The following is a 27,116-nucleotide window of genomic DNA, read 5'->3' as shown; positions in this document are numbered from 1 at the left end:
AAAGTAAACATGGTGGCTTACTTATATTGATTACAAGAGGATAATAGGACTTGGATTTATTGTATGCTAGCTATTTCCAGAGCTGCAACAGATTTATAGTGGTCTTCTCGTCACTGAGCAGGGGAGAACAAAAAAGAAAGGGAAACCATGCCTGGACATTCTCAGATGCTTCTTCAAGTAAAAGCATTATTATTGCTAGAGTTAAAAGACACTTCCTGATAAAGGACAGGAGGTAAAGGGCATGGAGAAGCCTTTAAGATGCTCACAACTAACTCAAGCAAAATCACTCAAATGGAAGTGAATGGAAAAGAATAGTAGAAGCTCTCACAGAAGCAAAAATATAAAAAAAACCCCACAAAAACTAAAAACTATTCGACATCTCACTATCCCTTTTTATGGCTTACGGAGACTGTTACAGTTCAAAGAGGCTTGTGTGTGTCCCACATATCAGAGTTTATAATCTATATAGTTAAGTTCTATGCAGTAAATCTGAAAGCTAGTCGCATATTTTCTACAATTTTCTTTTAACTTTTATCGGCACAACAGAAGATTAATAAAGCTAACTTCAAGAAGTTAGCTTAGACTTTCTGTACCAGACTTGAACCCGTTGGCACAGAAAGAAGATATTTCTGGACATTAGGTCATAAAGGCACTGCACTGGCAAGTAGTTTATTGCTTTTTGCTTTCCTTTTACTTTTAAAAGAAATTGTTTTCCTGTTGCATTAATACTAGTTTAATCTTTTCAATTATTTTTATAAACTGAAAATACTAGACGAGGGGCCAAAAGTTATAAAAACCACTGAATATGCAGTAAATGTTTTCAATTCTGGAAATCCAGTCTGACTGGTTTAATGCAGTCTGATGATTTTTCCTGGTACATTCCAACAGACGTCTGTTTTGAATAAAGCTTTTGTTCATTTCTGGGGTGTAGACACTAAGTTATTCAGCCTAATTCTAAATAAGAAGTAGATTTGTGAATGGAAATTGTGAATACTTTTTTCCATTATCCTTGTCGACTTTTGAGTTTATTCTGCTGATGTTAATGCATGAGCTAACATAGCTTCCTTTCCAAACTATCTACAGTACCTTTCGGAGAGAAATTCTCCCTCATTATTTGTATCCCTTTGGACTACTTAAATCTACATCCTTTTGTAAATATTTTTGTAACAAAATTATTATTTAGATACACCACAACAGTGACATCATGAAGCTAAAGGACTTTCATGGGAAAAAAGGATTGTAATGTTTAGACAAACATCAGGAGATAGATGCATACAGCACATAAGGTATTACTTTGCTAAGAATTTCTAGTGTCTAAAAGTATTTAATGAAAAATGAAGACAAAATATGCAAGATTTTGGAAATGTGCAAATCTATCTTTATTCTCTTGTAACTGTATTTCATTCAGGAACTTTATAACTAGATACAAATCTAAATGAAAAAAAATCACAAGGAGTATTTCACAGAATTCATAGAAGTATGCTATGAGCTGGGCTGGCCATATGTGGATTTCATTTTGGGGAATGAATTTGGTTCTTCTTCTGGTAGGACTGTCATTTAGGGATGTAATGTGTGTCAGATGGAATAAACCCATGTGTCAAAGCCTTGTAACATTTATGTCTCATGTAATGCTAATTGCATAGATAAGAACAGTTCTGTGCAGATTTTTAAACAGTGTATATACAGTTCTGTGAAGACTAATTTTAGACCCATTATGGTCTAAGACAATGAGGAATTTTATATTTCAAGATTTTTTAAAATTTATTTAAAATTTTAAACTGCTTTGGTTATAACTCTCTCTGCCCCAAAATGTTCACTCTCTCAATCAAATCGGGAAATAAACAATGGAATTTTCAGATACTCTAACCCATATATATGCCCTCAACTCTGCCCTATAGTGACACCATGAGGAGGGGAAAAAATCAAGTATGTGTCCTTAAAAAACATTTTAAGCTAATCAAGTACCACATATACTAAAATGTCTATTCACAATCATATAATTATTACATGACTCAGCACTACAGGGCAGAGTTAAGATTGTTTGGGTGCCCTAACTCTGCATTTCCATAGCTTAACCAATTTGGAATTCCTTTAAGTTAAGGTTTAACTCTGAGTTTAACACCTGTGAAGTTTTTTGGGGATAATTACAATACCCTATAATTTTTTTTACCCTAAATTATTGGTATATACTTAACTGTAGCTCCACACTGATGTTGTTTTTAATGTGGGAATATAGACAGAGAAAGCAATTAATAGAACTTCATTCTGTTGCTGTGATCCTGTAGTATTTCATTGGCTAGATGAATTCTATAATAACGATGTCATACGAGGTATGCCTAACAGGAATCAATTTTTTTTTTTGTTATGACATAGTGTATTATCCACTTCCCTAGGCATATATTTTCCAAGGGTTTTAAAATGTATACTTTGTCCACCTACATGTGGAAATACAAGGTTTCTAGCACTGGCAATGTCTTGATTATACCAGAGTGAAACTGCAGTTAACTATGTGTTATGCTAAAGCTTGCCTTAGAATCATCTCCACCATGTTAACATTAATTTCACTTTAAGTATTACAGAATTTCAGGGGTACTGGTTACACTACAGAATAGTGAGATTAGACACCCTTTCTACTAAATACAAAAGTCATCTGTGTTAGGCTTGGTCTACACACCAAGTTATCCTGGTTTAAATAAAGGTGTGATTTTATACCAAATTCGTTAAACCAGGACAACTTTGTGTGAGGACACTTATCACTCTAAAACTGGCTTAGGGCTGTTGGTAAATTTACAGGTGTAAACTTAACCAATGTAACCATTTTCAAATCGACATGAGTCCACACACAAAGATGGTCTCAGTTTAGTAAATTGGTGCAACTTATATGTAGACAAGACCTTAATTACAGAGTGGTGCAAAAGAATCAGCATATAAAGTGAAGCCTTTGTTTTCAAGCCCACATGAAACACTTTTCATCAACTGTGAATTTTGAATACATTTGTGAATATTTTTGTTAATTTCACCATAAAAATTAATTGCAAAGAAAACCAGAAACTTTGCTCAGATTTAATTACTAGTTCCATCTTCTAATTCAGAGACTTTGTTTGCAATAGCAATATTAAGTGTATATGCTCTATGAAATCGGTTTATTGTGTTAATAGATTGAGAGTCAATGAGCTCAGATCCCAACCTGCATTAAGCCCAAATAGGATTCAACTGTGTACATTTGGCATCTGAACTGTAATTGTACTAATTGACTATGCATACCATTTCTAAACTTGAAAGTTCATTTAAATTTTTTTTATTAAAAGTTCATTTTGTGATCTTAAGTTACACAGTTTTAATTATGAAGAATTCACACAACAATATTTGGTTTAGCTGATGAGGTAATGCACCCCATAAAAACTGATAAGGGATGTGTTGCCTCTCTTTTTCAAAGTTTTGCTGAGAGAAGGTATCAGGCCTATATGATATTATTACTAATAATGTATAGAATATTAACGAATGAACATTGTGGTTACTACATCTCAATGAATATTGTTCAACTAGTCCCAATTCTTACGTGTCAAAAGAACCATTAACTGTCATGCTTCTTAAAAATATAACAATTTTTAATAAACGTTTTCAGCGCAGAGACCTCTAAAAGCTGTTTACTGCTAGATAGATGGTTTAGCTACAGAACTAGGGCAGCTACAGTCACTGAATGATCGTTTAATCCCATTTTTGTAACAAATGGCACTACTCTGCATACTGTACATGCTGAACACTAAAACTAAAGGCATTTGCCACATAACTTTTACCAGCAAACCTTGGTTCAAGGGCAGGTTTCACTATGATGTGGGACTCTTGGCTGAACTCTGCTTGAACCCAGAGGCATATCACTTACAACAGACACTAACAATAATGCTCTGATCACCTGCTTAAGACAAGAGGGTTCAAAGCGAGTTCGTGTCCCCACACACCTTTTTCAAAACACTTCTTGTACACAATGATATTAAGCTTATTCTAGTTCCTGTTCAGAACCCAGGAGTGGCAACAGAGTCTCTTGTGCAATATGGGAATTTTATGAGTTTTGTTTGGTGTCATTTCATCCAATTATGATGCCTCAAATTAAACCTTCTCTTGAGATATCAACAAACATTTGACTTTTACAGGGACAATCACAGTAAGAATGATATTTTGTAATGATTCATTTTTTTCAAAACTAACTGCACCTACTCTATTCATGGGGAGAACTGACGTATAGAGAATGACTGCAGATTTCACACCCCAAACTTCACTAACCCCTTCCAGCAGAACAGTTCCAGAGGGGTAGCCGTGTTAGTCTGTATACAGCAAAAACAACAAGAGTTCTGCAGCACTTTAACAAATGTAATTTCAGCAGGCATAAGCTCATCTGAGGAAGTGGGCTGAAGCCCACGAAAGCTTATGACTGGTGAAATTAAATTTGTTAGTCTTTAAAGTGCTACAGAACTCTCGTTTGTTTTTACCCCTTCCAGTGTTTATCATTTTAATTTTTTCTATTTATATTCAACTATTCTCCTTTCTTATTTTTTTCCAGGACTGGCAGTGGAACTAAGATTTTAGTGCTAAATTCCACTTCTCTTGCTCCTTTTTTTATGGGATATTGAAGACTGATCACCCTGCCCTCGAATGTCAAGGTAAGAAAACTTTCAACAACCTTAGTTCTACACTATAAAATGAATACTGGTACTAAGAATTTCAAGGCTCCCTTGAAACATCTTTTAAAGTTAAATAAGAGACAGCACCTCATCACTAATACTTTGTATGCTCTCTCTTTCATGTTGCAATATTGAATTGACAACAGTGTCTACAAAAATATACAACATAATGTATAAAAATATACAATAATGTATATAAATATACAAATATACAAATACAAAATGAGGTGAGTTTGAAGGTGACATATGGATGGTTTACTGGTGAAACTTTTTTTAAACAAAACAAAAAACAAAAAATCTAGCTTCAGCGTGAATATCCCCTCAGAATGTTTAACTGTTCTCCATAAATACATGTAAGTCTCCAATGCTATTCAAAACCTCCTAATGGTGAGTTTTATCAAAATATGGAATAGTCTTTCCAGGGTAAGTGCTGGACGCCCTGTGGTATGTAAAATTAGACTGGACAAGCAGTACAAAACAAGACCATAAGGAACAAACTTGCATTGAAGGAAGAAGCTAGAAGAACTACATGATTTCTGTTTTCAAAACAAATAATATATTTTCCATACAAAGCATAACCGATGCTTACTGGCATTTTGACACTTCTCAAGTACAAAACTGAAATTCCAAAAGCAATGGATGTGGCCTAAAAACTGAGGCCTCTAAAAAAGCAAGTTCTTAAAACATACAGGATTCAAATTTTGGGTTTTTTTCCCGGGTTGGTATAGATAAGGTTTTTTTATTCTACATTCCAGGAAGGTCAACAGATCATGATGAACAACGGGATTTTAATAGCAATATGATGCCAGGAAAGGAAACTGTAACTAAAGAAAAATTATCTACTAAGTAAGAGGCAACAACCTGCAACGTTTTTAGTCAGAAGGACGTCTCCACCAATGCTTGCACATATACATCAATGGGAAATCCAAGCTGGAAGACCAAAGGTCATATCCACTGGAAAGATACAATTGTTCTTTCATAAGCTATTAAAGCTACTTTGAGTGCTTACTGCTCCTCAAAAATATATAGGTGCAAATGTCACAGTTATGGGACTCCAGAAACTCCTCTGGTTCCACTCTGGTCTCTGAGCATACACCCCTCTCCCTCTCCACCCCAGATATCAGGCCTTTACCTTTCCTGGAGTGGAATGATGTGATTCTCCTACTCTGAGATGAGGTCCTGGACTGCAGTACACTGTATACTGACCATGCTTACCTAGCAATTCTGACTGGAGGCTTGTACACACCAGCACTTAATTCGGAATAACTTTTAAGTCGCTCAGGGTGTGGAAAAGTCAACCTCCTGAGCAATGTAAGTTACACTGCCAGTGTGGACAGCACTATGTCAGCGGGAGAAGCTCTCCCTCCAACATCGTTACCGCTGCTCGGGGAGGTGGAGTAATTATGCCGATGGGAGAGAGCTCTCCCACTGGCATAGAGCGTCTGCACTAGCACTAGCTACAGCAGCACAGTTACATCAGTATCGCTGCACCACTAGTGATTCTAGTGTCGACTAGCCCTGGGTTTGGTTCCTGCAGTTCTTCCCTTTGGGAGTTTATGACAAGCGGTGAATACAGTGCCCAGACAGCCTTCTTTAACCAATAGTAACAAAGCAGAACAGGAGAGAGAAAGGATTTTAGAAGAAGAAAAGAACCACATGAATGTCTATCTTACTTAAAGGCTTACCACTCCCCTGATGGAGCATAGGAGAGCCAAAGTCTTTTAAAAACTAGTCAGGCTTTGACCTCCTCAGCGTCCCTAGCTTGGACTCCGTTGCCCAAAACCAGTTTGGTGAGCTCCACAAGGGGTCGGAGGCAGTACATCAAAGCAAAAGGCTCTTAAACTCTGTCATATAGAGGGGCTATCTCAAGTCATTGTTTCCTGCTGGTTTTCCCAATAGCTACTATTAAACAGTTAAACCAACATATTCAATCCTGATAACTAGATTACCATGTGTAGTGTTCATAACTTATTACAGAGCAGCCCCAGGTCCATCACAAACCACAAACAAAATTCTCCCCCCTCTCCCCCCAGTTGTTTAAAACTGACAGGAGTCACCAAATGAGAATAAATTCCCAATGAAATCACAAAGCCACCATCAATTTTAATTGTTATTGTGACTTTTCACAGCTATTCCCTTTAGAGTGCATTAAAATATCTAGTAAACACTCTCTTAGGCATACATTACTCAGAAGTAAAGTCCACTTGCAGCACTGGAGGAATGTGTGAAAAGATGGGGTGGTTTAGATTTTGCTAATTCATGAGTGCTCCGAACTCATGACCCTGTTTATTCACACCCTTGATAGGGGAAAGGGAGATGGGCTCTGTTTAGCGTCCAAGCAGTGAACAGGCCAGTATCAGTACGAATGATACATTTTAAAAAGTTGTGTTTTTCTTCTCTGGCCATGAAGTGGCTGTATACATGGGACTGCATAATTTTAGACACCACAATCAAATAAAAGGAAGCAACTGGAATTTTTACAAGCTCCATCCTCTTTTTACTGCCTATTGTGTCCTACAGAAGAAAGACGTTAGAGAAACTGCATTTGTCAAGCCTATTCTCTGCAACCAGGCATAGCAAATGCTGCTTTATTGTAAGGACTGACACAGAGTAATCATGCCACAGCTGTTTGTCTGTAAAAAGAACAAACTGTGAGATACCCAGTCTGTCACTGCTGGTGTGAAAAAAATAGAACTTAGTGTAATTTGCCTGTTTTTCAGGTGCTGCGTCATAGCCAATATGTTTCACGAAGAAAACAGTAAAATCCATGGCAAAACCCATCCACATCTATCATCTGCTGCTGGATCTCAAAGCGAACAAAATCCAAGAAGAGGATCCAGTTATTTCTATACAATATTTCATTTGCATTTCACATGCAAGTCATGAAATACAAAGGTTACGGATGAGTAACTGAATTTCTTTGAGATGGGCACATTCAGACAAATGGGAGAGGTGCCTTCGGCTCAGGAGTATGGCAAACCTTCAGGAAGCAGTGCTCACTGGGGCCGCTATGCAGCCCTGTGATGGCTCTGAGCATGTCAGTGGTGAGAGTCTCAAAGGAACGCTGGCATAGCACCGGGCATGGAATGTGTGAGATGCCTCAACTACCTCAGTCCTTTCCACCAGAGCCTCAGAGATCTGCTGGACAACAGTTCTCTGCGTTAGCAAGGAAAGTGGGTGGGTAGTTTGAATGTGCAGAGAATCATCTCAAAGAACTCCAGTTATTGGTAAGTAATCATTTCTTGAGTGGCTTCTGCACTTTCCCACTGTTGGCAAGAAGCGTTACCTCAACCGTCCAAGGATGGATGACTGAGGGGTCCTAGCTGAATGCAACAGATCTTGCATCAGATCTTGAAGTCTAAAGAATGTTTAGTGAAAGTATGTCGTGAGCTTCAATTTGCAACTCAACTAATTTCAGTTATAGGCATGTATCTCTAAAGCATGCACCGAAGTCATAGACTTTAAGGTCAGAAGGGACCAATATGATCATCTAGTCTGACCTCCTGCACAACACAGGCCACAGAACCTCACCCACCCACTCCTGTCAGACCCCTAACCAATGACTGAGTTATTGAAGTCCTCAAATCATGGTTTAAAGACTTCAAGGTACAGAGAATCCACCAGCAAGTGACCCACCAGTCATATTAGCCCTTATGGAACTGTTATAGGAATATTTGCTAACTTATTACCCTTCAATATAGAGCCTGATCCACTTGTACAGATGTTGGACAGTTCGTTGGATGTTTGTGGTTATCCCTATAAGCAATGAAATGTTAGGTTAAAAGGAATACAGAAAACCACCCTATTTAGGTAGAACGCTAATGCCTTCCTCAGCAGAGGGAATAGACTCACCAATCCCTTCAGAATGAGTTTCACTATAGGGTGATTCAACACACTCTCACTGTCTGTAGATGAAGAACTGAAATGGCTAAGTGGGAACCTTTTAGGGAGGACATCCCAGAGACTGATACAAAAATGTTCAGCACTGAAGACAAAGGGGCTGTAGCTGGAGAGATGCTATTATTGTTTCCCCACCTCCACTCGCTTGTGTGTGTAACAAGCGGGAGTAGATGATTCCCTGGAATTTAGCACGACCCAAATTTGGGCTGGATGATAAAGGTGCCATGAATATCAACATTGTCACATGGATTAAAATCTATCTTGAACAAATGGCAATGATAAACAGAAACTGTATCTAGCTCATCAGGAAGAAATGTCTAGTGAGGTACTTTTGAACCCAGGCTTACTTCATTTAAGGATCTGGTAAAAACTGCACAGAAAGTACATTTGTAGATGACATTAAACTATGAGGTGTTTAAAACACCAGTGAGGCGAGGGAAACTCTAAGGAACCCAAAGAGGTTAGATATATGGCAGGAAATGAAACAAGATTCAACCTGGAAAATAGCAACCCAATCTATCTAGGGAAAAATAACCCAAAACACAGATATTTATTGACAAGGAGACATTTGGAAAGCCATCAACCCAATACCCCACCCCCGTCCCTAGGGACAAGGGTAAACAGAAAATTGGATACAAGTTTGCAATGCAATATGGTAGCAAAACCAGAGAGTAATTTTTGGATTATTTGCACAGGCAACGCATGTCATAGAACAGGGAGATGATGGTCCGTTTTCACACAATACCGATGAGATGCTATACTTACAATTCAGGGAAAGATTATACCAAAGGAAATTCAAAGATGAACAAAAATGATGAGGGAGTTTGGATAGGCTGACGATAGGAGAGGAGTTTAAACCTGCAAAATCTGGCCCAACACTGACTGAAGGAGGGGAAGGCATGAACATCAATGAGGGAAAGCAATTGTTTCGAGCAGTCCAACAGGGTATCACAAGAAGTAATGAGAACAAACTTGCACAAAGGAAAGGTTGGCTGAGCTTGTGAAGCCCTACACTCAACTCAACGACATTTCTACAGTTGTCTGTCTGTCTCTAATGCGTTAACTTTTAAATGATGTCTCCATTCAATTAAAAAATGTCAGGGAATATTCTAGGCATCAAAGACCAGAACCATATTGATTTTGGGAGGAAATCAGAAAACCCTAGTAAGAGAGTACTCTGAACATTACCCATCTTGTAATTATTAAGCTGATGAAAACAAGCATGATGATTTTAGATTAAAACAATGGGCACATAGGGACACTCCTGACAGTATCTCAAATGAGCTCTACCCCTTCCCACAGACTTTATACACCATTGAATATTATATACATACTCTTCCTCCTTCTCTTCTATTTCTACTCCCATGCACTCCTTTTGTTCTGTGGCTGTTGCCTATGAAGAATGGCAGCTGAACAGTGAGATTGACACATCAGAGATAACTACTTCCTCTTCTTCTCCTATGCCTCTTTGTCTTCAGTTCACTTGAATGCTACAATCCTATTCGTTGATATGAAAAGATGTAGCAGAGCAGGCAAAGACATACACAACACGTTTTACTGTTTTTTTAAAGGTCATTGGGTCACCATTACAGGACATTAATATTAAAATGACAAAGTGGAGAATTACCAATACATGCCTCTCTTCTGGGACAGAGGTACATTTTTAAGAATCTAATATATGCACAGGAGAATTTTTTTTTTTTTTACTATTCATTAAGGTTAGCCATACGTAAAATGTTCCTAACTTAACAGAGTCTGACAAACCTCTCAGAATTAGGTAACCCCATGAAGTAATCCTTTGCTTCTAATGACATTTCAGAAAGCAAATTCTTTATTTTTAGTCTCATGTTGCTGATATAAAAGAACAACATAGTTCAGTAATAACTAAGGAAAAGTCTCTGGCCAGAGTTAAGCTGCTCTGACAGAAGTCAGAGTGAAAGCCATAATGGCAATTTCCTGTATTGCATGTGGGTATGGTATAAAAAGGGATTTCAAATTCGGATCTCCAGAAGTCCACAGCCATGCATGCCATGTTACTAAAAGGTAGTATCAGAAAATTACTTTCATTACCTTATGAATTACTGGCAAATATTTAAGTGCATGTTTTCTTAAACAAAAGTACATTAAAGCAGATTTCTAAGAAAATAGCTTTCTGACTGTATCTTTTCAATGACAGGATAGTTTCCTTGTTTTAGATTAATCTCTGAGCCTTTTCCCAGTATGCAACACAAATGTGGAAATAATCAAAACTGCTGAATGTGACTCTGCCGTTCTTAGAAGAACACACAAAACCCACTCAAAGTAAGATATCAAATCATACACATTAGTTGCTAATAAATTAAATGTATGATGCACTGTCAGCACAGATTCTCTTAATATCTCAGTGCACCAACATTTAAAAAAATTAAGCCAGCTGTCTTTTCTTTTTTCATAAAAAACAAAATTAATGTTAAGTTTATCTCCAACAAAACAATATTAAGTTGTTTTTCTTCACAAATTAAATGACTTTATGCTTCAGAAGTTCTGACAGCTTATGCAATTATAGGGTTTCTTTCTTCTGAAGAAGTTCATCAGGAGGTCAGGCTTTTTAAAATGCAACCTGCTAAAAGTACATGAAACATTTTTAAACTGGCACCATATGCTGTAAAACCACCACTTATCCCAGCCTCCATGGTTTGGCTCCATGCTCCAACCACAGTTTGTGCTAGCTGGGTGTGTCACAACATAGATTAATGGATTTTAAAGCCAGAAGGGACCCATTATGATCAGCTAGTCTGACCACCTGCATAACAACCATAGAACTTCATCCAGTAATTTCTGCTTGGAACTCAGTAACTTGTGCTGGAACTAGAGCTTGTGTTTTAGTGAGGCATGCATTCTTGATTAAAGACTGAGTGATGAAGAATCTACCACATCCATTGGCAAATCATGCCAAAGGTTAATTACCCTTCATGTTAAAAATGTATGCCTGCCAGCATGCCTCATCCCTGACTTTGGAATGGAGAGAAAGGAGACCACATCTAGGGGTACAGAAAGCCTGGGGGTTATTGAGGATTTGAAATAAGACATCCCCAATTTTCTCCTACATCCCTATCCCCCACAGCTTTCTCCATTCTACCCTCATCCCTTCCTAGTCTCTATCCTCCATTCCAGCCCCATCTTCAGGTTCCCTTTCAGCCCATCCAAAGATCCCTCCCTCCTTCTTTAGGTCCTGCCTTCAGCCCCCTTTGGAACTACATTTCCTTATTACTTCTCCTCTCTGAGGCTCTGGTGCCACATTCTTTAGTGGCTGTAAGGTGAAATTCAACTCCTGTCAGTTCTGCCAAATATGTGAGATTCTGGCTGAGCTATGAGCAGGCATGACAAGGCTGCTAAATGTGTTTGCATGATACTTGACAGCCCCAGGCTATAGTGACTGTTTTATTTTTCACACTGACAGAAAATAAAAATTGTAATTAAAGCATACAATAGCCCCCTATGGAACTGGAAATCTAAAAGAACAGGTTGGACGCTCTTCAGGACAGAAACCAAGTTCTTTTGAGAACAGTCTAAATACTTAACCACAAAATAATAATACACAAATAACCTCAAAATTCCAATTTGTGGTTGCAATGTGACAATATGTATGTTAACAGACTTAACAATCGAAAAGGCTATAAATACTATAGCACTTTCCATTTTCTAATCCTCACCACACCTTAGTGATCTAGGTATTGTACTCCAATTCTGCAAAGGAGGAAATGGGGACAGAAGGTCAAGTAACATGCCCAAGGCCACAAGGTACGAAAGGTCAGAGTTCCAGATTTTTGGGTCTGCATCTACTCAGAATAGCTCACAACACCTGAGTCATAAAAATTACTTACAACCCTTAAAGGCAACATTAAAAGGTTATAGAAATTTCTGAGCGAAGAAGTTTAAAATAAAGTAAAACAGCGAGAGTTCTGTGGCACCTTAAAGACTAACAAATTCATTTTGGCATAAGCTTTTGTGGGCAGAAAACCACTTCGTTGAAAGTAAGTAGGAAATTTTGGTGAATTCAGCCTATACAAGTATGCTTTTCAACTTTCTAATCTAGTAGAGTCTTGCATGATTTAATTGTAGAGGAAAGGGTAGAGATTTCCAACCCTGGGGCAAGGTGGATAATTTTTTAGAAGAAAATATTTTATATTACAGTATAATGCAGACCTAAAAATGTTAAATACATTCTCTGATACCACCATCTAAATATTTAAATGCATCCATATGGAAAAAGGATTGGCTCCTTATTCTAACAAGTGGAATAAACATTCTGCTTTAGGCCAAAATGTGGAATGTTCCACCTAACATGGAACTTGAAAAATAAGCATGCAACTTAGATGGAAGTGGGACTGTCCAAGAAGATAGAATAAGGCCCTGTTTCTATAGAGGTCTTTTATACCACTATGGTTGAGGATGAACAAACTCTGATTAAGGCTACTAATTTTGATGTCTAGTCTTATTTTTAAAAGTTATATTAAGCATACATTAAAAAAGTCAGATTTGCAATAGTTCTATCAAAAATGACAGAAATGGAAAGGTACAATAAGTGCCTTCAAAATACTTGGTTTGTTCCCTAGCCTTGTTTTTTTTCCTAAGGTGTGCACCTGATACATAGCAGTTTGGTCCTTTAGTGCCAAAATGATAAAAGGAAAAAAGTAGGTCTCCTTTCGAGCAATGATATTAATCAACTGTGACCAAGAAATGGGTATTCTTCTTCCATCCAACAGTCCAATAGAAAGCAAGTCTTGCCCTTATATAACTTTGTTCAAGAAAAGACATTTTTCTTTTAATTTGTCAGGCACTGGTTTTCCATAAGCTGCACTATAATGAGCAACGTATTGTTTTAGGCTTCTGAGCATTAGGGAGTATTTAGAGTTCAGCCAAACAGAAGTAAAAACATCATTTGGAATGCGGGGTTTGTGCTTTAGTGGAGGCTGAGCTGCGCTCATGAGGGTGGCAGTTATGTTTCAGCTGCTTTTCAGAACGTTCTGTGGCCATAAGCAGCAACCATACACCAGCGATCTCGCACCCACTCTGTGTGGGAGGTGACTGAATGTCTATTACAAGAGGTTTTTATTTTGGCTCCCTCTCTTAAATCTGCCAACAAAGGACCATCTGCCTTAGAACTGGAGGGTTAAGTTTGCAACTTAGGTAGATTTTTCTGCCAAACTGGAGTTCAGCTGGACAAAGCATTCATGAGTGACACCCAAAAGATGGAGGCACTCAGAGTCCAAAAATAATTCTAATGGCTTTTTATAGCCAACAGTAATAATGTTGACAAGAAGCAGAGAGATAAACCATAATTTACTGTACTGTCTAGTGCACAGAATAAAAGAGATTATACTTTTAAGAGCAGTTCGCATTTTAAAGCGTAAGTCAGCATTTTTTGACAAGCTAATTTAGGCTCATTGGCAGCTCAAGAAACAGTGCTGAGAAGTGAGGAGGGAGGGATGAATTCCACCCAGGTCTGCTTCACAGACCCTGGGGAGGAGAAAAAATTGTCCCTTACTCTCTTCAGTCCTCACACCTCTGTGAGCTACAGAAGGCTGTCAGCAAAGGATACCTGCTACAGCAGACACTTAGCAACTCTGCCTGGGGGAAGAAAGAGTTGCCAAGGGGGGGAGATGGTGATTGGGGGGCTGGGGGAAGGCATTCATCCATTTCCTGTTGGCAGTCTATGAGAATTAGGAGACCCCATAAGGAATTTGGAGGCTCTTCAGCTCCCTCCCTCTCCAGTCCTCAATGTGACTTAGGTGCCTAACTGGGGGACACATATGCCTTCCTTAGCCTGGTACTTCCTGAACAACTTATTTTGGCTTGTTGGAGACTGATGAGCGTATTAAACAGGGAGAGGGCAGACCACTGACAAGAACCCAATAGCTTGCAGGAAAGGGCAGAAGAGCTGCTCACAACCTCTTCCTACAGCGCATAGGAAGCAGAGAATGCAGGAGGCCCATAAGGCTCTCAAGGTTTAAGAAGGGGCCTCACAAATTTGTCAGAAGCATGATGCACTTACCCCAGGGAAAACCCTAGTCCTGTGCACAACCATTACAAAGGCAGGAAATTTAAGATTAACAGTTACATTTTTACAAGAAACCCATACATTGGTAAGCCCATAGTTAAGATACCCAAGCCACATTAATTCCACCCATATCCATGGTCTGAAAACAAATCTGAAACTCAACCCCCATATCCATCAATAACAAACAGTTCCAACTTTCAGATACCACAAAAACTAGAATGCTTTATTCCCAGTTGGACTAATAGCATACTGAAGACATAATTCCCCAGTCCTACATCATAAAAGCTACAACAGATGGAAGTTTCAAAAAATGCTCCTTTACCTACAACAGGATTTTGCCTTATATATTTAAAATCAGCTATTCCGATTGTACAGCACAGTAGAGGATTTCTCTAGATATCTGGCCATATGTGCTCCCTCCCTGTATCTGAGCTCAGAAGTAGATTTTCAGTTCTGGAATAATGTCAACCACAGCCTTTGAGTTCATCCATGACAGTAAACTTACTTTAATTCATACTTTGCAAGGTTAAACAACACTAATAAGATCAGCCTGAGCATTTTTACTTCTATCTACTTCTTAACTTGGAACAGTCCGCATGGACCAGCACACGCTGAGCAGAAAGTGCAACCAGAGCCAGCAGATTCTGTTTGGAACAGCATTTTATTTGGATTCCAAACCACACATAGCTCAACAGTTCACAAATGCAACAGGGGGCTATTGGTACACAACAGTCAAAACAAGTCCAAATCCTTTGTTGTTCTTTTTCCTGTCCTCCAAAGAACAATTTAGTTGCTTGATGATATAAGAGAATCACAGATAAGAGTGGGTGTGGGATTCTTTTATGAACGTTTGCAACATGCAACTGTAGTTGATCATAATTTAATTTATAAGGTCTATACATCTCTGATTAAAATCTTTTTGTGAAAAACAAATACCACCACACCTGTGTAAAGAGGCTTCCCAGATTAATTACTAGAAACATTTTGTTTCCTTTAAGAAAGGTTTACGGGTCACAGAATTTTCACAGGACAGTTGCAACAATACAAGATTTCTGTGTATTGGACACATTTTTAGCTTGCACTCCATATATTTAGATGCCTTATATGATTTCTGATATTAGTTTACCATGCAACAAAATTAGAAATAGCTATTTTTTTAATTTGCCAAGGATTGAGAATTGCATGAAGATGAACTTCACCTCATGCTGCTCTTGGTCCATGGCAAACATAAGTTATTCCAAATTCAGTGGAAGCTAGGCTCTGGTTCAACTCATAGAAATATCCTAATCTGTACTCAATCAACAGCTATCAGTAGGAGGGCACTGTGCTACACAGGCATATGGCAGGCAGATAAAGCTCTTTTCTTCCCTGCTGTCTAGTTTCTCATCTATCATGCTACCGTCATCACTAGTAATATTGCAAAAAGCTTGGAAATTCATGAATGCAGATATTTATTTCAATTTAATACACACATTTTATGCATGATGATATACACATTTAAATAAAAAAAGTGCAACCTTTGTAATAATTTCTTTTAAAAAAAAAAGTACAGTATAACCATGGGTTTGTTTTTTTTAAATGAACTCTGATACTGTTCAGCTTAACACATTAGTTATTTTGCTTGCATGTGTCTCAACCTTCTACCTGTCTGAGATATACTATTACAACATTTCTAACCATACTCTGAATGGGTTTTTTCTTTAAATCCCTCTTTACTTATCCAAACTATAATCCCTGACATTTCAATTCTACAAATCCCAAATACATTTAACTAGATGCCAGCTGCTCCCATTTCCTCCCCAGCCCCCAAACATGCTAATTTAATCATTGCTCAAATTTACTGTTACATTTGATGCAGGTAAAATGCAGGGCCCTATTATACCAAGATCCATCATTACCGATAAAAAATGGCCTAACAGAATCTTATGAGTCCTAACATTAATTCTTTTTATATTTATTACACTCATCTGCAGTTAAAAAGGCTGGTGCATTTGGAACACTTACTACTTTCACAACAAAGTATGTCTACGTTTGCATTCTTATGTGTTTCCTGCACTTCACTCACACTTCATCAAGCTTATTGTTCCGTACTGGAATAGCGATGGTAGACACATCAGGATTCCTAGTGTGGCATAATAAAACGCAGGAAATGGAAAAACCAAATGGAAAGACTAAAATACCATTCTGAAAATCACAAAATAAATATACCTGGATTTTTTTTAACCCCTCTGTTGTGCTGGGTCTTGTACAACAGACAGAATTCCTAAGGCCTATAATAACACAGTACAGCATCAGCCGACAGGAACTGAACGCCACAACCACTGAAAATAAAATGTTTATTCTCTTAGATCCAACTCTGAAAAACTCTCTTAGGGTATGTCTATACTGACGTCGCCGCCATCAGAACGATCTTTCTGGATCAACTGAGCGATCAGTGTAGACCTGCTCAATCGATCAGGAAGTTGACGTATTAAAACCACCTCCTCGAGTGGCACAGTGCAGAGAAGATGGCGTGCAGAAGGGAAGCACAGCAGTCGACTGGAGTTATGCAAGCTACCCTGCGTAGCTTGCGTTACTCCCATCGACCGCCGCCGAATCTCCAGGAAGTGTAGACCAGGGCTTACTCTTTTCCTTTTTTTCCATCTACTTTGTTATTATTTGTATCAGTTTTTGCAACATTTAATTTATCTTAAACATATTTAATATAATTAAACATTTATTTCAGGTAGAGCCCACAACATGCTAGCCACCGAACACACGCAGAAAGGTATAGCGTCTACTCAACGGAGGGCAAACAGAGCAAAGGGTGGATCCTGGAATGGTGGAGAGGAGAATGTGGGGCACACAAACACTGAGCCCTTGCCAGGGCAGGAAGGTAAGAATGGAGGGGGGAGGCACACAGAGAGCCCCTGATTTGAGGAGAGGTGGGAACTGGGGTGCACACCGAGTCCCTGGCTTAGGGAGGAAGGTAGGAATGGAGGGCATGTGGGGAGGGCAAACAGAGCTGCTAGCATGGCGGGAGAATGGAGGACCCTGATCTGGGAAGAGAGGCAAATGGGAGGAGTGGACCCAGAACCCCGCACAAAAGAGAGATTGGGAGGAGTTAAAACGAGTCAATGAAGTAGACAGGGATGACAAGGTGTAACACATGGAGCTTGTTGGGGGAAACGGAGGAATGCAAGGAGCCCCTGGTATGTGCAATGTGCTCAGCCTACAGAAACTAATGGCCCCCTAGTAAAGTTAATATATATATACAAATATAAAATATAAATACATGCAGATGCGTGCACATGCATAGTCACACACACATGCATATTCTTAGTAAAAACTGATTTTTCAATAGAAAGGATGTCACTATTACATTATCTTCAGAACGCTTCACCTTCTTTGAAAGACCGGTTTTCTGATGAACTCTTAACAGAAGCCCCAAAGAAGAACATTTTTTGTCCCACTCTGCATCAGGATGCCAAGGTGGCAGTTTTATATTTAAGCTCTTTAGACTTTCTTTCTCCTGATTTTTTCTAATCTGATGTAGTAATTGGAATTTCCTGTATTACACTGTAGCTTTTCTGTACCAAGAATACATTAGTAAGTCTATGAATTTCAAAAAGGAGGAAATTAAATAAACTACAGGCAGTACTACAGTAATAATACACAGTCAATTTTACAAAATTACAGTTCCTTTTTGGGCTAAGAAACAAAATCAATTACACAGTTGCAGAAGGTATAGCAATATGGTTTTGTAGACACTTTATTGACTAGAAATGTAAAGAGTTCACTGACCTGGGACCACTAAGAGTTGCAGTGTCTCTCACTGCCTGCGCTGTTTCAGAAGCAAAATCTAGAGCACCAGCCATTGGTTTGGTTACCGTGCCAACCAGACCTTTCCCAAGGCCTGATATGAAACCACTGACTCCTCCTTCAGTTTTGACACCTTCTACTGTTGAGGTTATAACACTTGTTAATCCACCAATGATACCTAGCAAAGACAACAAAAACTGTAAATGGACTAAGAGCTTTGCCATTAAAAATAAAATGACAGGATGTTATTACAGCTAACAAAGCTGTCTGCCTGAATGATTTACTTTCGCTGAAAGTTCTTGATAGAGGGGAAGCATGGTACCCGCTTAATGCAACACATGAAAAGTCTGAATTATGAATGGAAGTTTTTTATTCATCTAATATAGCCTTATATTTGTATAGGGCATTTTATCCTGAAGCTATAAATACACAAAGCTATTTTGTCTACTGCTGAAGTGAAACTACCTCCAACATAGTGTGACAAGGATTTAACAGAACACAAAATATTACACAACAGTTTAGAACAGGAAATGAAATGTAGCTCAAAATACAGAGAGAAATTTAAGCAGGCGAAGTGGAATTACCCAAAGTGGAATTTCGACCAAGACACTGGGGATAGGCACCTCATTCTTGCAAAATGTTCATGTCCATGAGAACTTGAGGGTCCACAAGGGGTCAGAAACTTAAGACGCAGAACCTCAGCTGTTGTCAACTGACACAGCTCCATTGACTTCTTTGACTGCCCTATTGATTTTACATCACAGCCAAAGACAGTATCTCCAACATCACAATGTTTACTAACAGTATTGTTGGTACATAAATTCTGGAGTTGAGAAGCTTATAGCCTGATATGTTTAAGTGTTTCATTAGAGTAACTTTGGCATACAGTGGAGTATCTGGGAAAACTCCTACAGTTCAGACAGACAGACTTTAACAGTTAATTCCTTCGAAACAATGGAAATCGGAAACATTACAAAAAACAAAAAAGATTCAAGACAAAAACTGATCAGCTAGTAAAATAGCATGATGAATGTTTCTAACTGACTCAATCATATTTCAGATTTCACTTGTTGCTAGCAACATAATTTAAACCTGATTTTAGAACACACTAGTGTTCTGTACCTGGTATAACTAAAATGCTTTGCATTCAAAGAGAAGTCTCATGTGATCCATTTAGAACTTCACTGCTATCTTTTTCATAGAATACTTTTTATCCCTTCACTTAAGTGAACCACAAGAGTTAAATATAGAAATGACTTACATAAACAAACCTTTTCCATTCTTGTGCCATTACTTATCTCAAGTGATGAGGCTTTAACTACCAAGAAGATTATTTCAGTTTAATATTAGAGACCGAGTAAACAAATTTCCCCTTATTTTACATTTTCTTAAATACAAGACTTTTAGATAATCATACAGACTACATTTAACTAAAGGTGCAATTTTAAACAAATTTAGTTAAACTGGTACAAGATAGTGTGAATACTCACATTATTTAAAGCTGGCTTCTATCGATTTAGCTTAATTCAATGGAGAATAGAGTTAAGCTAAATTAACATAAGCCTGTCTTCAATCAAATTAAGCGTGTCCACACTGTCTTTTGCACCAGTTTAAATTAACCGTTTTTTAAGAAAGTTGAAAGTTAAACAGGTGCAACTTTGAATAGGCCAAGAGCCTGATTCGGCAAGAAAACTCAGTTCCCACAGACCACAACACAAGCAGTGGAAGCTAAGAATGATACTTATTCATTTTTAGCATTGGTTGAATACTATCTTATTATTGTAACTTACAAAGAGATTGCTTTGTAAGTATATTTATGAACCTATATGGAAATTATAAATTTTGGCTGATCTCTTTCCTAAATTTAGTTTTGATTTTCAATAGTACACTTAAATAGGACCTATTCTCAAATCTCAAATTTGTCAAAATTAAAAACAATCAGATTAAAAGGAAAGCCAGCAATTGGCTCCATTACCTCAAGTCACATGTAACCAACCAGCGTGGACTGATTTAAACTGAGCAGCATTGTTTTTCTGTATCTTATCCCTTTAGAACCACGAGAGAGATAAACTAAGCAACTGATATTACAATAGTGTAATCTACAGATTCATAAATTACCATGAGCAAGTCCATGGATCCCAGCTATGAGATGTTCTCCACTGGTTGCACCATGGTATCGAATGTACTCTCGTTCAGATTGATGTCGATTATCCATTGTTTTTCCCAAACCATCCGATAAAGTCCCGGCAAACTATAGTGAGAGAAACAAAAGTTTTTTTTTTTTTTAAATAAAGAACAGAATATTAAATTATCAAAATTTCCTGAAAAAAGCTCCCTGTACTTAGTTTTAAAAACACTGATTTATGTAACTTTCCTTTTAAATTTTTTTTAGTTTAAATATTAATAGAGTTTTAAAGACCAGAATTTGGCCAGTTCTTTATATCTGCATGTCTCTTACATGGCAGCAGAAGAGAAACTTCTTCATTATCTGAAGGCATACATCTACAATCTAATCCATGATCACTATGTCATATTCATAAACTTGTCTACATTAACTTTCTTTAACACTGCCCCACCACCATCATCCCACTGAAGTCAGCAACAGTGTAGGCCAGGCACTTTTATTCTAAACAGTGTTATTTATCTCAGGTTGGTTAAAACGTCATTGGCTTTTCCACACTAGAGCTTCAAATCACTGCAACCATTAGTGGAGCTGAACCAATGCTAGCACAATGATGGGAAGTGTGACTCTAATGGTTTTGAATTAGAGGAAGTTTTTTAAGAAGGACAATGATAATTTGTATTAATTCTATACATTTCTACCAATTATATTTGATTTTGTTAAGTATTTCAAAGTCTTTGTGCTTTTTTTAAAAGAGTTATGTACAGACGTTATCCAGTTTTTCTGCTTTGGGATGCTAACTGATTTAGGGTCCAGTCTTGTTCCTGACAAATTCAACAGAGTTTTGCCATTGACGTCAGCAGCACACGCTTGAATCCTATGGCTATGTTTACACTATCTTTTTACATAGGCAGCAAATGAGGTCAACCTATTTTTCCCCAGTCAAATGTACTAACTCAACTTTGCTTTATACATACCAAGCTGAGCTGTATAACATATAAAATAAATTAGCACTCTCCTCGTAGATGTTTTATCAGAGGATTGAGAAAGAACATTAACCTGTGTTTTGTCGTTATGCAATTTGAAAAGTTCTAGAGTAAATAGTTCTAGTAAATAAGAATCCACATCTATGCCTAAATATAGTAGTCAAGGCAAAACAAATGAAAACTGCTAAATATAATTAACTTTCACATCTCCCAAATCAAGTAGTTAAATGCCATTGACTCAAGTGTAAGTTTTCAGAAAACTCACTGGAATATTATTTAGAAATACAGCTATCCTTCTGCAGAGATATGTGAAAGCTTCAAGGCTGCTGTCACAAGACCCAGAAATATGCTCCTACTAGTGTACTTTATATTTTGTAGCAAGTTAAGAAACTATTTAAATATATTTCAGTAATGTGGTTTTAAGGTGGATCTATTTTGAAAACAGTTGGTGGGGGAGCAGTGTCCCATTTACAGTAAGATGTAGGATGACCCATATAGATGGCTATGCTGACAGATACATGTGCACTGCAGCACAGGACAAAGATCTGAACTAATCTAAGGAAAATCTTAATGACTGTAAAGAAGGTATGTGCAGAACCATTCTAAAATCATTGACCTCTTTTCTAATCATATAAACTTCTGATATAGGTGAAGAATTAAGACACATCTACAGGTAGTGCATTAATCTGAGCAGGAGTTATGAAACATTGAGCATTACCCAATGATGATACTGGAAAAACACCAGCTAGAGCGAAGGGCAGTTCTGCCTCAGTGCTCCAACAACTCTTAAGATCACATCCCAAAGCTAATCCAAACACAAAAAACAAACCCTACCTCTAACTGAGAACACTTACTAGTAGTGAAAAGGATGCCTAACAGCACCTGGCATTCACAGAGCAGCTGCAGATGGTGACGCCCCACTTCAGGGCCAGAGAAATGAGCACAGACTGGTGGGATCACATCATAATGAAGGCTTGGGATAATGAGCAGTGGCTGCAGAACTTTTGGATGTGCAAGGTCATATTCCTGGATCTCTGTGCAGAGCAAACCCTGCCCTCCAGTGTGGGGACACCAAAATGAGAGCTGCACTGACACTGGAAAAGAGAATGGCGATTGTTCGGTGGAAACTTGCAACGCCGGACTGCTACCAGCTAGCAGGAAATCATTTTGGTAATCCAGTATGGGGGCTGTTTTCATGCAAGTCTGCAGGGCCATTAATCATCTCCTGCAGTGCAGGACTGAGACTCTCAGCAGTGTGTATGACATGGTGGATGGATTTGCAGCAATGGGTTCCCAAACTGCGGTGGAGCGATAGACGGCACGAATATCACTATTTTAGCACCGGATCACCTGGCCACAAAGTACATCAATGGAAAAGATGACTTCTCTATAGTTATGCAAGCACTGGTGGATCACTGACATCAATGTTGGCTGGTCAGGGATGGTGCATGATGGTCTGACCAGCAGATTACCATTGACGATGCTGGAAGACAATAATGATCCTGGGTGACCCAGTCTACCCCTTGTTCATGAAGCCATACATTGGCCATCTTGACAACACCAAGGAAAGATTCAACTACCGGATCAGCAGATGCAGAATGACAGTTGCTTGAGCTTTTGGTAGATTGAAGGGATGCTGGTGTTGGTGATTCACAAGATTGGATCTCTGTGAAAAAAGCATCCCATAGCTGCTGCCTTCTGTGCCCTGCATAATATCTGTGAAGCAGAGGGGGAAAAGTTGCTGCTGGGGTGGAGGGCAATGGGGGAGCAACTGTTTGCTGAGTTTGAACAGCCAGATCAAAGTGCTTTTAGAAGAGCTCAACGCAGAGCTCTATGGCTCAGAAAGGCTTTGAAAGACCACTTTAACAGTGAGCTACAGTGATGTATTGTGCTCTACCTGGTCCTGCTGTTTTGCAGCCTGTTAGGAACTGTGTTGTGCTTGGTGTACATCTATGAATATAACATGGTCAATGCATCTATTAATTTTGCAGTGATTCCTCTATATTTATGATTATTACACTGTTTGTCACTGATCCTATAAGTTGTGTCACACTATACAGTAATACATAAGTAGGTGCTTTCAGAAACGGTAGGCACTCTCCAGCATATGTGGTGAACTAATAAAGATGAATTATTTTCCAAATAGAATTTTATTCAGTAACATAACCAATGCAAAGAACATATCTGGGTACATAAACAAACTGCTCTTCATGGCCTATTTCTACAGGGGAATGAAAAGCAGATGACAACGCTACCTCTTCAAGTACACAATTTTAGTTTAAAGACAACCGGAAATATGCCCATGATCCTGGTTGTAGGGTAAAAAATCAAAATTAGTTATATGAAGTGCCTGATGCTTTTAAAAGCTGTGCAGTTTTTTTGCTAGCTACGTGATTACTGGGCCACAGCTATTCCTTTCTTGAAATGCAAACTATTCAAAGCAACTTCCATTATCTCAACAAGCAGACTAAGCATAGGAATGAAAATTAAATCCCATAGCTGTTCTTGTAACTTAACCATGGGACACAAAAGAGAGCACACAGTTCAGTGGCTGAATTATTTTTAATTCCTTTCTGAACTTAATGTAGATGCTATTTTTGATTAGTCTAGAAGTACAAACTGAATTGAAACTAACCCATAACTGGATGTTGTTCTCTCTAAAGGGTAGTAAGTTTGTTTTACAGATATTAGAAGAGTTGCTATAAGGATTAAAGACTCACACATGAAATGTGTGTATAGGTGGGAGCAGGCAGATTTTCTGTTGGCTCTAGATTTTCAGCCCATTCTGAAACAAGTGCCATGTCCTGAAACAGTTTTCAAGAACTGATCTTGAAAGCCAAATTAGTTAGCTTGGTTGTGATGGTTGGTGCCAGCCAATGTGAATAGGGAAAATTATAAATGATGATTAATGAAATGATTGGGCTTTTATAACAGTTTTCTGGAGAAAACGTTTTGCCCAGTCCAGATTGGCCATGACAACAATCTAATTTTCCTGTGTAAATAAGGCTTGTGTGTTTTCTCTCCTCACGTTTTCCTCCCCCAACAAAAGGAGTCCACCATCTATGTTAGTCAATAACAATTCCAGTATTAATGCCTAGATATGAGAATTGTTTTCTTAGTAAAGCCCTAAGAGGAAAAATTCATAAATGTACCGGTTAAAAGTTCATCTTGTCATCTATCACATGGCAATTTTAATACTCTCTCCATGAAGAAGAAAAAAAACAAGGTTAAACAGGGACACTTTGGTTTATGTGTTGTTGCAAATAGCACCAAATTCCTATTTTTAAAAGATGGACATTTGTTCCATAGCTAGACCTTAAGGATTTTAATGCACCTAGAAATGTTCTCCTGATGTCCTGCCTCAAGTGATGTGATCCAAATTCTTCATAATATTTTAACCACAAAACACTACATTTTAATGTTGAATGCCTTTAACAATATATGCTTTATTTAAACATGTTACAAACCAATCCACAAAAGGTTACTAGAAAAGAATAGGTTATCACAGAAAACATATGGTAGGCATCCATTTTCCCTAGTGCAGAAATAGATGGCACCTTCTTGTTTTTGGTAATCTAGATTTAGCTTTCTGGGCTTTTATACGGTGTCCATCAGCATGTTATTTCAGCACCACCAAAAATCACTGCAGTCTGAGAGCTGATCTCTGTAAAATGAGTTGGCAAGGTCAGTCCAGTTCCCAGGGTCTCTAGGCCACAACTGGTAACCTCAACAGAGATACCACAGACTAGTTGAGCAGGGAAATGGAATGCCCCTTCCCTTATCAGTAGCACAGGTTAGAGTTGAGGGAACATGAGTAGTGCAGTACCATTGCTCATGATGTACGCAGTTTTGCCGATACATAGAGGACTGATTTCCATGACTGCCAATCCAAAACATTCGCTTATGACTATATTCACCAATACCTTTGGGCAGGTAGGGTGGACTCTGCTGCCATACCCTAATGGTTTCCTAGTGTGCTTTGATCTACTTCAGTTTCAAAGTGCTCTAAGGAACTGTTATTGTGCTGGAGGCTACTGCAGGATGGATTCACATGCCTGCTTGCCATGAACTAAGTGTCTGTATAGAAAAACACTAAAGCTTTGAAAACTACTTCAGTTTATGGGGAGTAGTGACAAGTCTTCCAATAAGATTCCGTGATAGCTTGTGTGTATGAATGATGGGGTGTAATGGACTGGGTGTGAATAAATATCAATATCTGAGTGAAGAAGAGTAGACCAGAGAATTGTACTCCTTTATTTTGAAGCACAGCAACCTTATACTGCTCTTACAGTACAAGTATTCTTAATATGTACTGTAACATTTCATAGTGAAATTGGTGCACATCTTTTCAACCTGTAAATCACAATAGTACAGTACAACTGTAACCAAGCCAGGAGATTCAGTTACAGCATAGTCAAACCCAAATGTAGCCCTTTCCTTCACTACAAAAAAGCATGTTGTTCACTTGAGTTAGCTAACGTGAGGTAAAATCATAGTGAAGACAAGGCGATTCATCGTTTTCACATGAGTTGGCAATTTGAGTTAAAGCCTAGGCTCCCTCATAGGTTTGCTAACTCAAGGTAAAATCCTAGTGAAGACCAGGCAGTTTAGGTTTCACACAAGTTAGCTGGTCATGTAAAAAGCCTTTATTTTTTTTAAAACAATGAAGACGAGGCCTTAATTAAAAAATTATTAGAAGGTGTAGTGTAGATCTAACCATGTCCATAATCTGATTAATATCTTGAACAGTCCAGGTGATTAATTTGATTACATGGACACCATTAGCCCCGGATACCCCTAGCTCTCACAGATATAAGGTAGATAGAGCCTAACAACAAAACGAAATTAAGGTCACCTTCATTCCTTCTCTCTCCCTTACACCCCCAAAATCTCCAACTCTTAAATGGTTTTCAACTGTGTCTCAGGTAACATAGTTGTGCCTGCCCCATGACCAAAGAAAAAGAAAGGATTAAAGGTTCTCATAAACCACACTGTGCTCCATCCACTCAGAACAGATCTTGAAAATCATTTCAGCTACCTGCCTTAAGAAAAGTACTGCAAAGTGAACTCCAAGGAAGTCCACACAAAAAAAAAAAAAAGAAAAGAAAAGAAAAGAAAAGAAAAAAAAACATTGGGTCTCTCACTTGCTGATGCATTACTTCTCCTTTTAAAGGTGGTGGTATCTGACTCTTCCGTTGTGAAATAGCAGTCACAAGATAATTGATGGCTTATTGCACTGTTAATCTAGTCATGCAGAAAACAGCCTCCAGCTAAACAACAATGGCAACAAAAGCATGACCCACCCTTACTCCCCTCTCCCCCTCCCCCAGCTTATTTTCCTCAATGAGGTGTGAGGTGTTAACTTCAAAGCCTAGTTAGGACCATTTAAATGCTAATATTACTAAGTACAGAAATCTAAGGAATAAACAAACACACAACTGGAATCAAAGCACTTCTTAAAACCCGATCCCTTCCACCCTTCAGTTCCAGAATAGGTTCTTTGCCTACACCTTATCAAAAAGGAAGTATTACTTTGGCCTTTTATCCCGGACATGTTCTTTGTATTTCTCAAATTTCCCTTTTGCTAA

General features: G+C 38.3%; 1 protein-coding gene across 3 annotated transcripts in view; it reads right to left on the bottom strand.

Moving 5' to 3' along the window:
* Positions 1–27,116, bottom strand: part of VPS13D (vacuolar protein sorting 13 homolog D) — a 172,820-nt gene that overhangs the window by 22,227 nt on the left and 123,477 nt on the right. For all 3 annotated transcript variants that reach the window (XM_067567467.1, XM_067567464.1, XM_067567466.1), the window contains 2 exons: positions 20,539–20,671; positions 18,403–18,598 (listed from right to left, as the gene is read on the bottom strand). In XM_067567467.1, coding sequence (XP_067423568.1) covers positions 18,403–18,598; positions 20,539–20,671 — 329 coding nt within the window. The remainder of the gene's footprint in view (positions 1–18,402; positions 18,599–20,538; positions 20,672–27,116) is intronic.

Source organism: Emydura macquarii, unplaced genomic scaffold, assembly GCF_026122565.2.
Source record: "Emydura macquarii macquarii isolate MOO-44397 ecotype Brisbane River unplaced genomic scaffold, CSIRO-AGI_Emac_v2 contig_2768, whole genome shotgun sequence".
In the NCBI taxonomy this organism is placed as follows: domain Eukaryota; kingdom Metazoa; phylum Chordata; order Testudines; family Chelidae; genus Emydura; species Emydura macquarii.
Note: the sequence above shows the minus strand (reverse complement) of the source record. Positions and strands in the feature narration are given on the sequence as shown.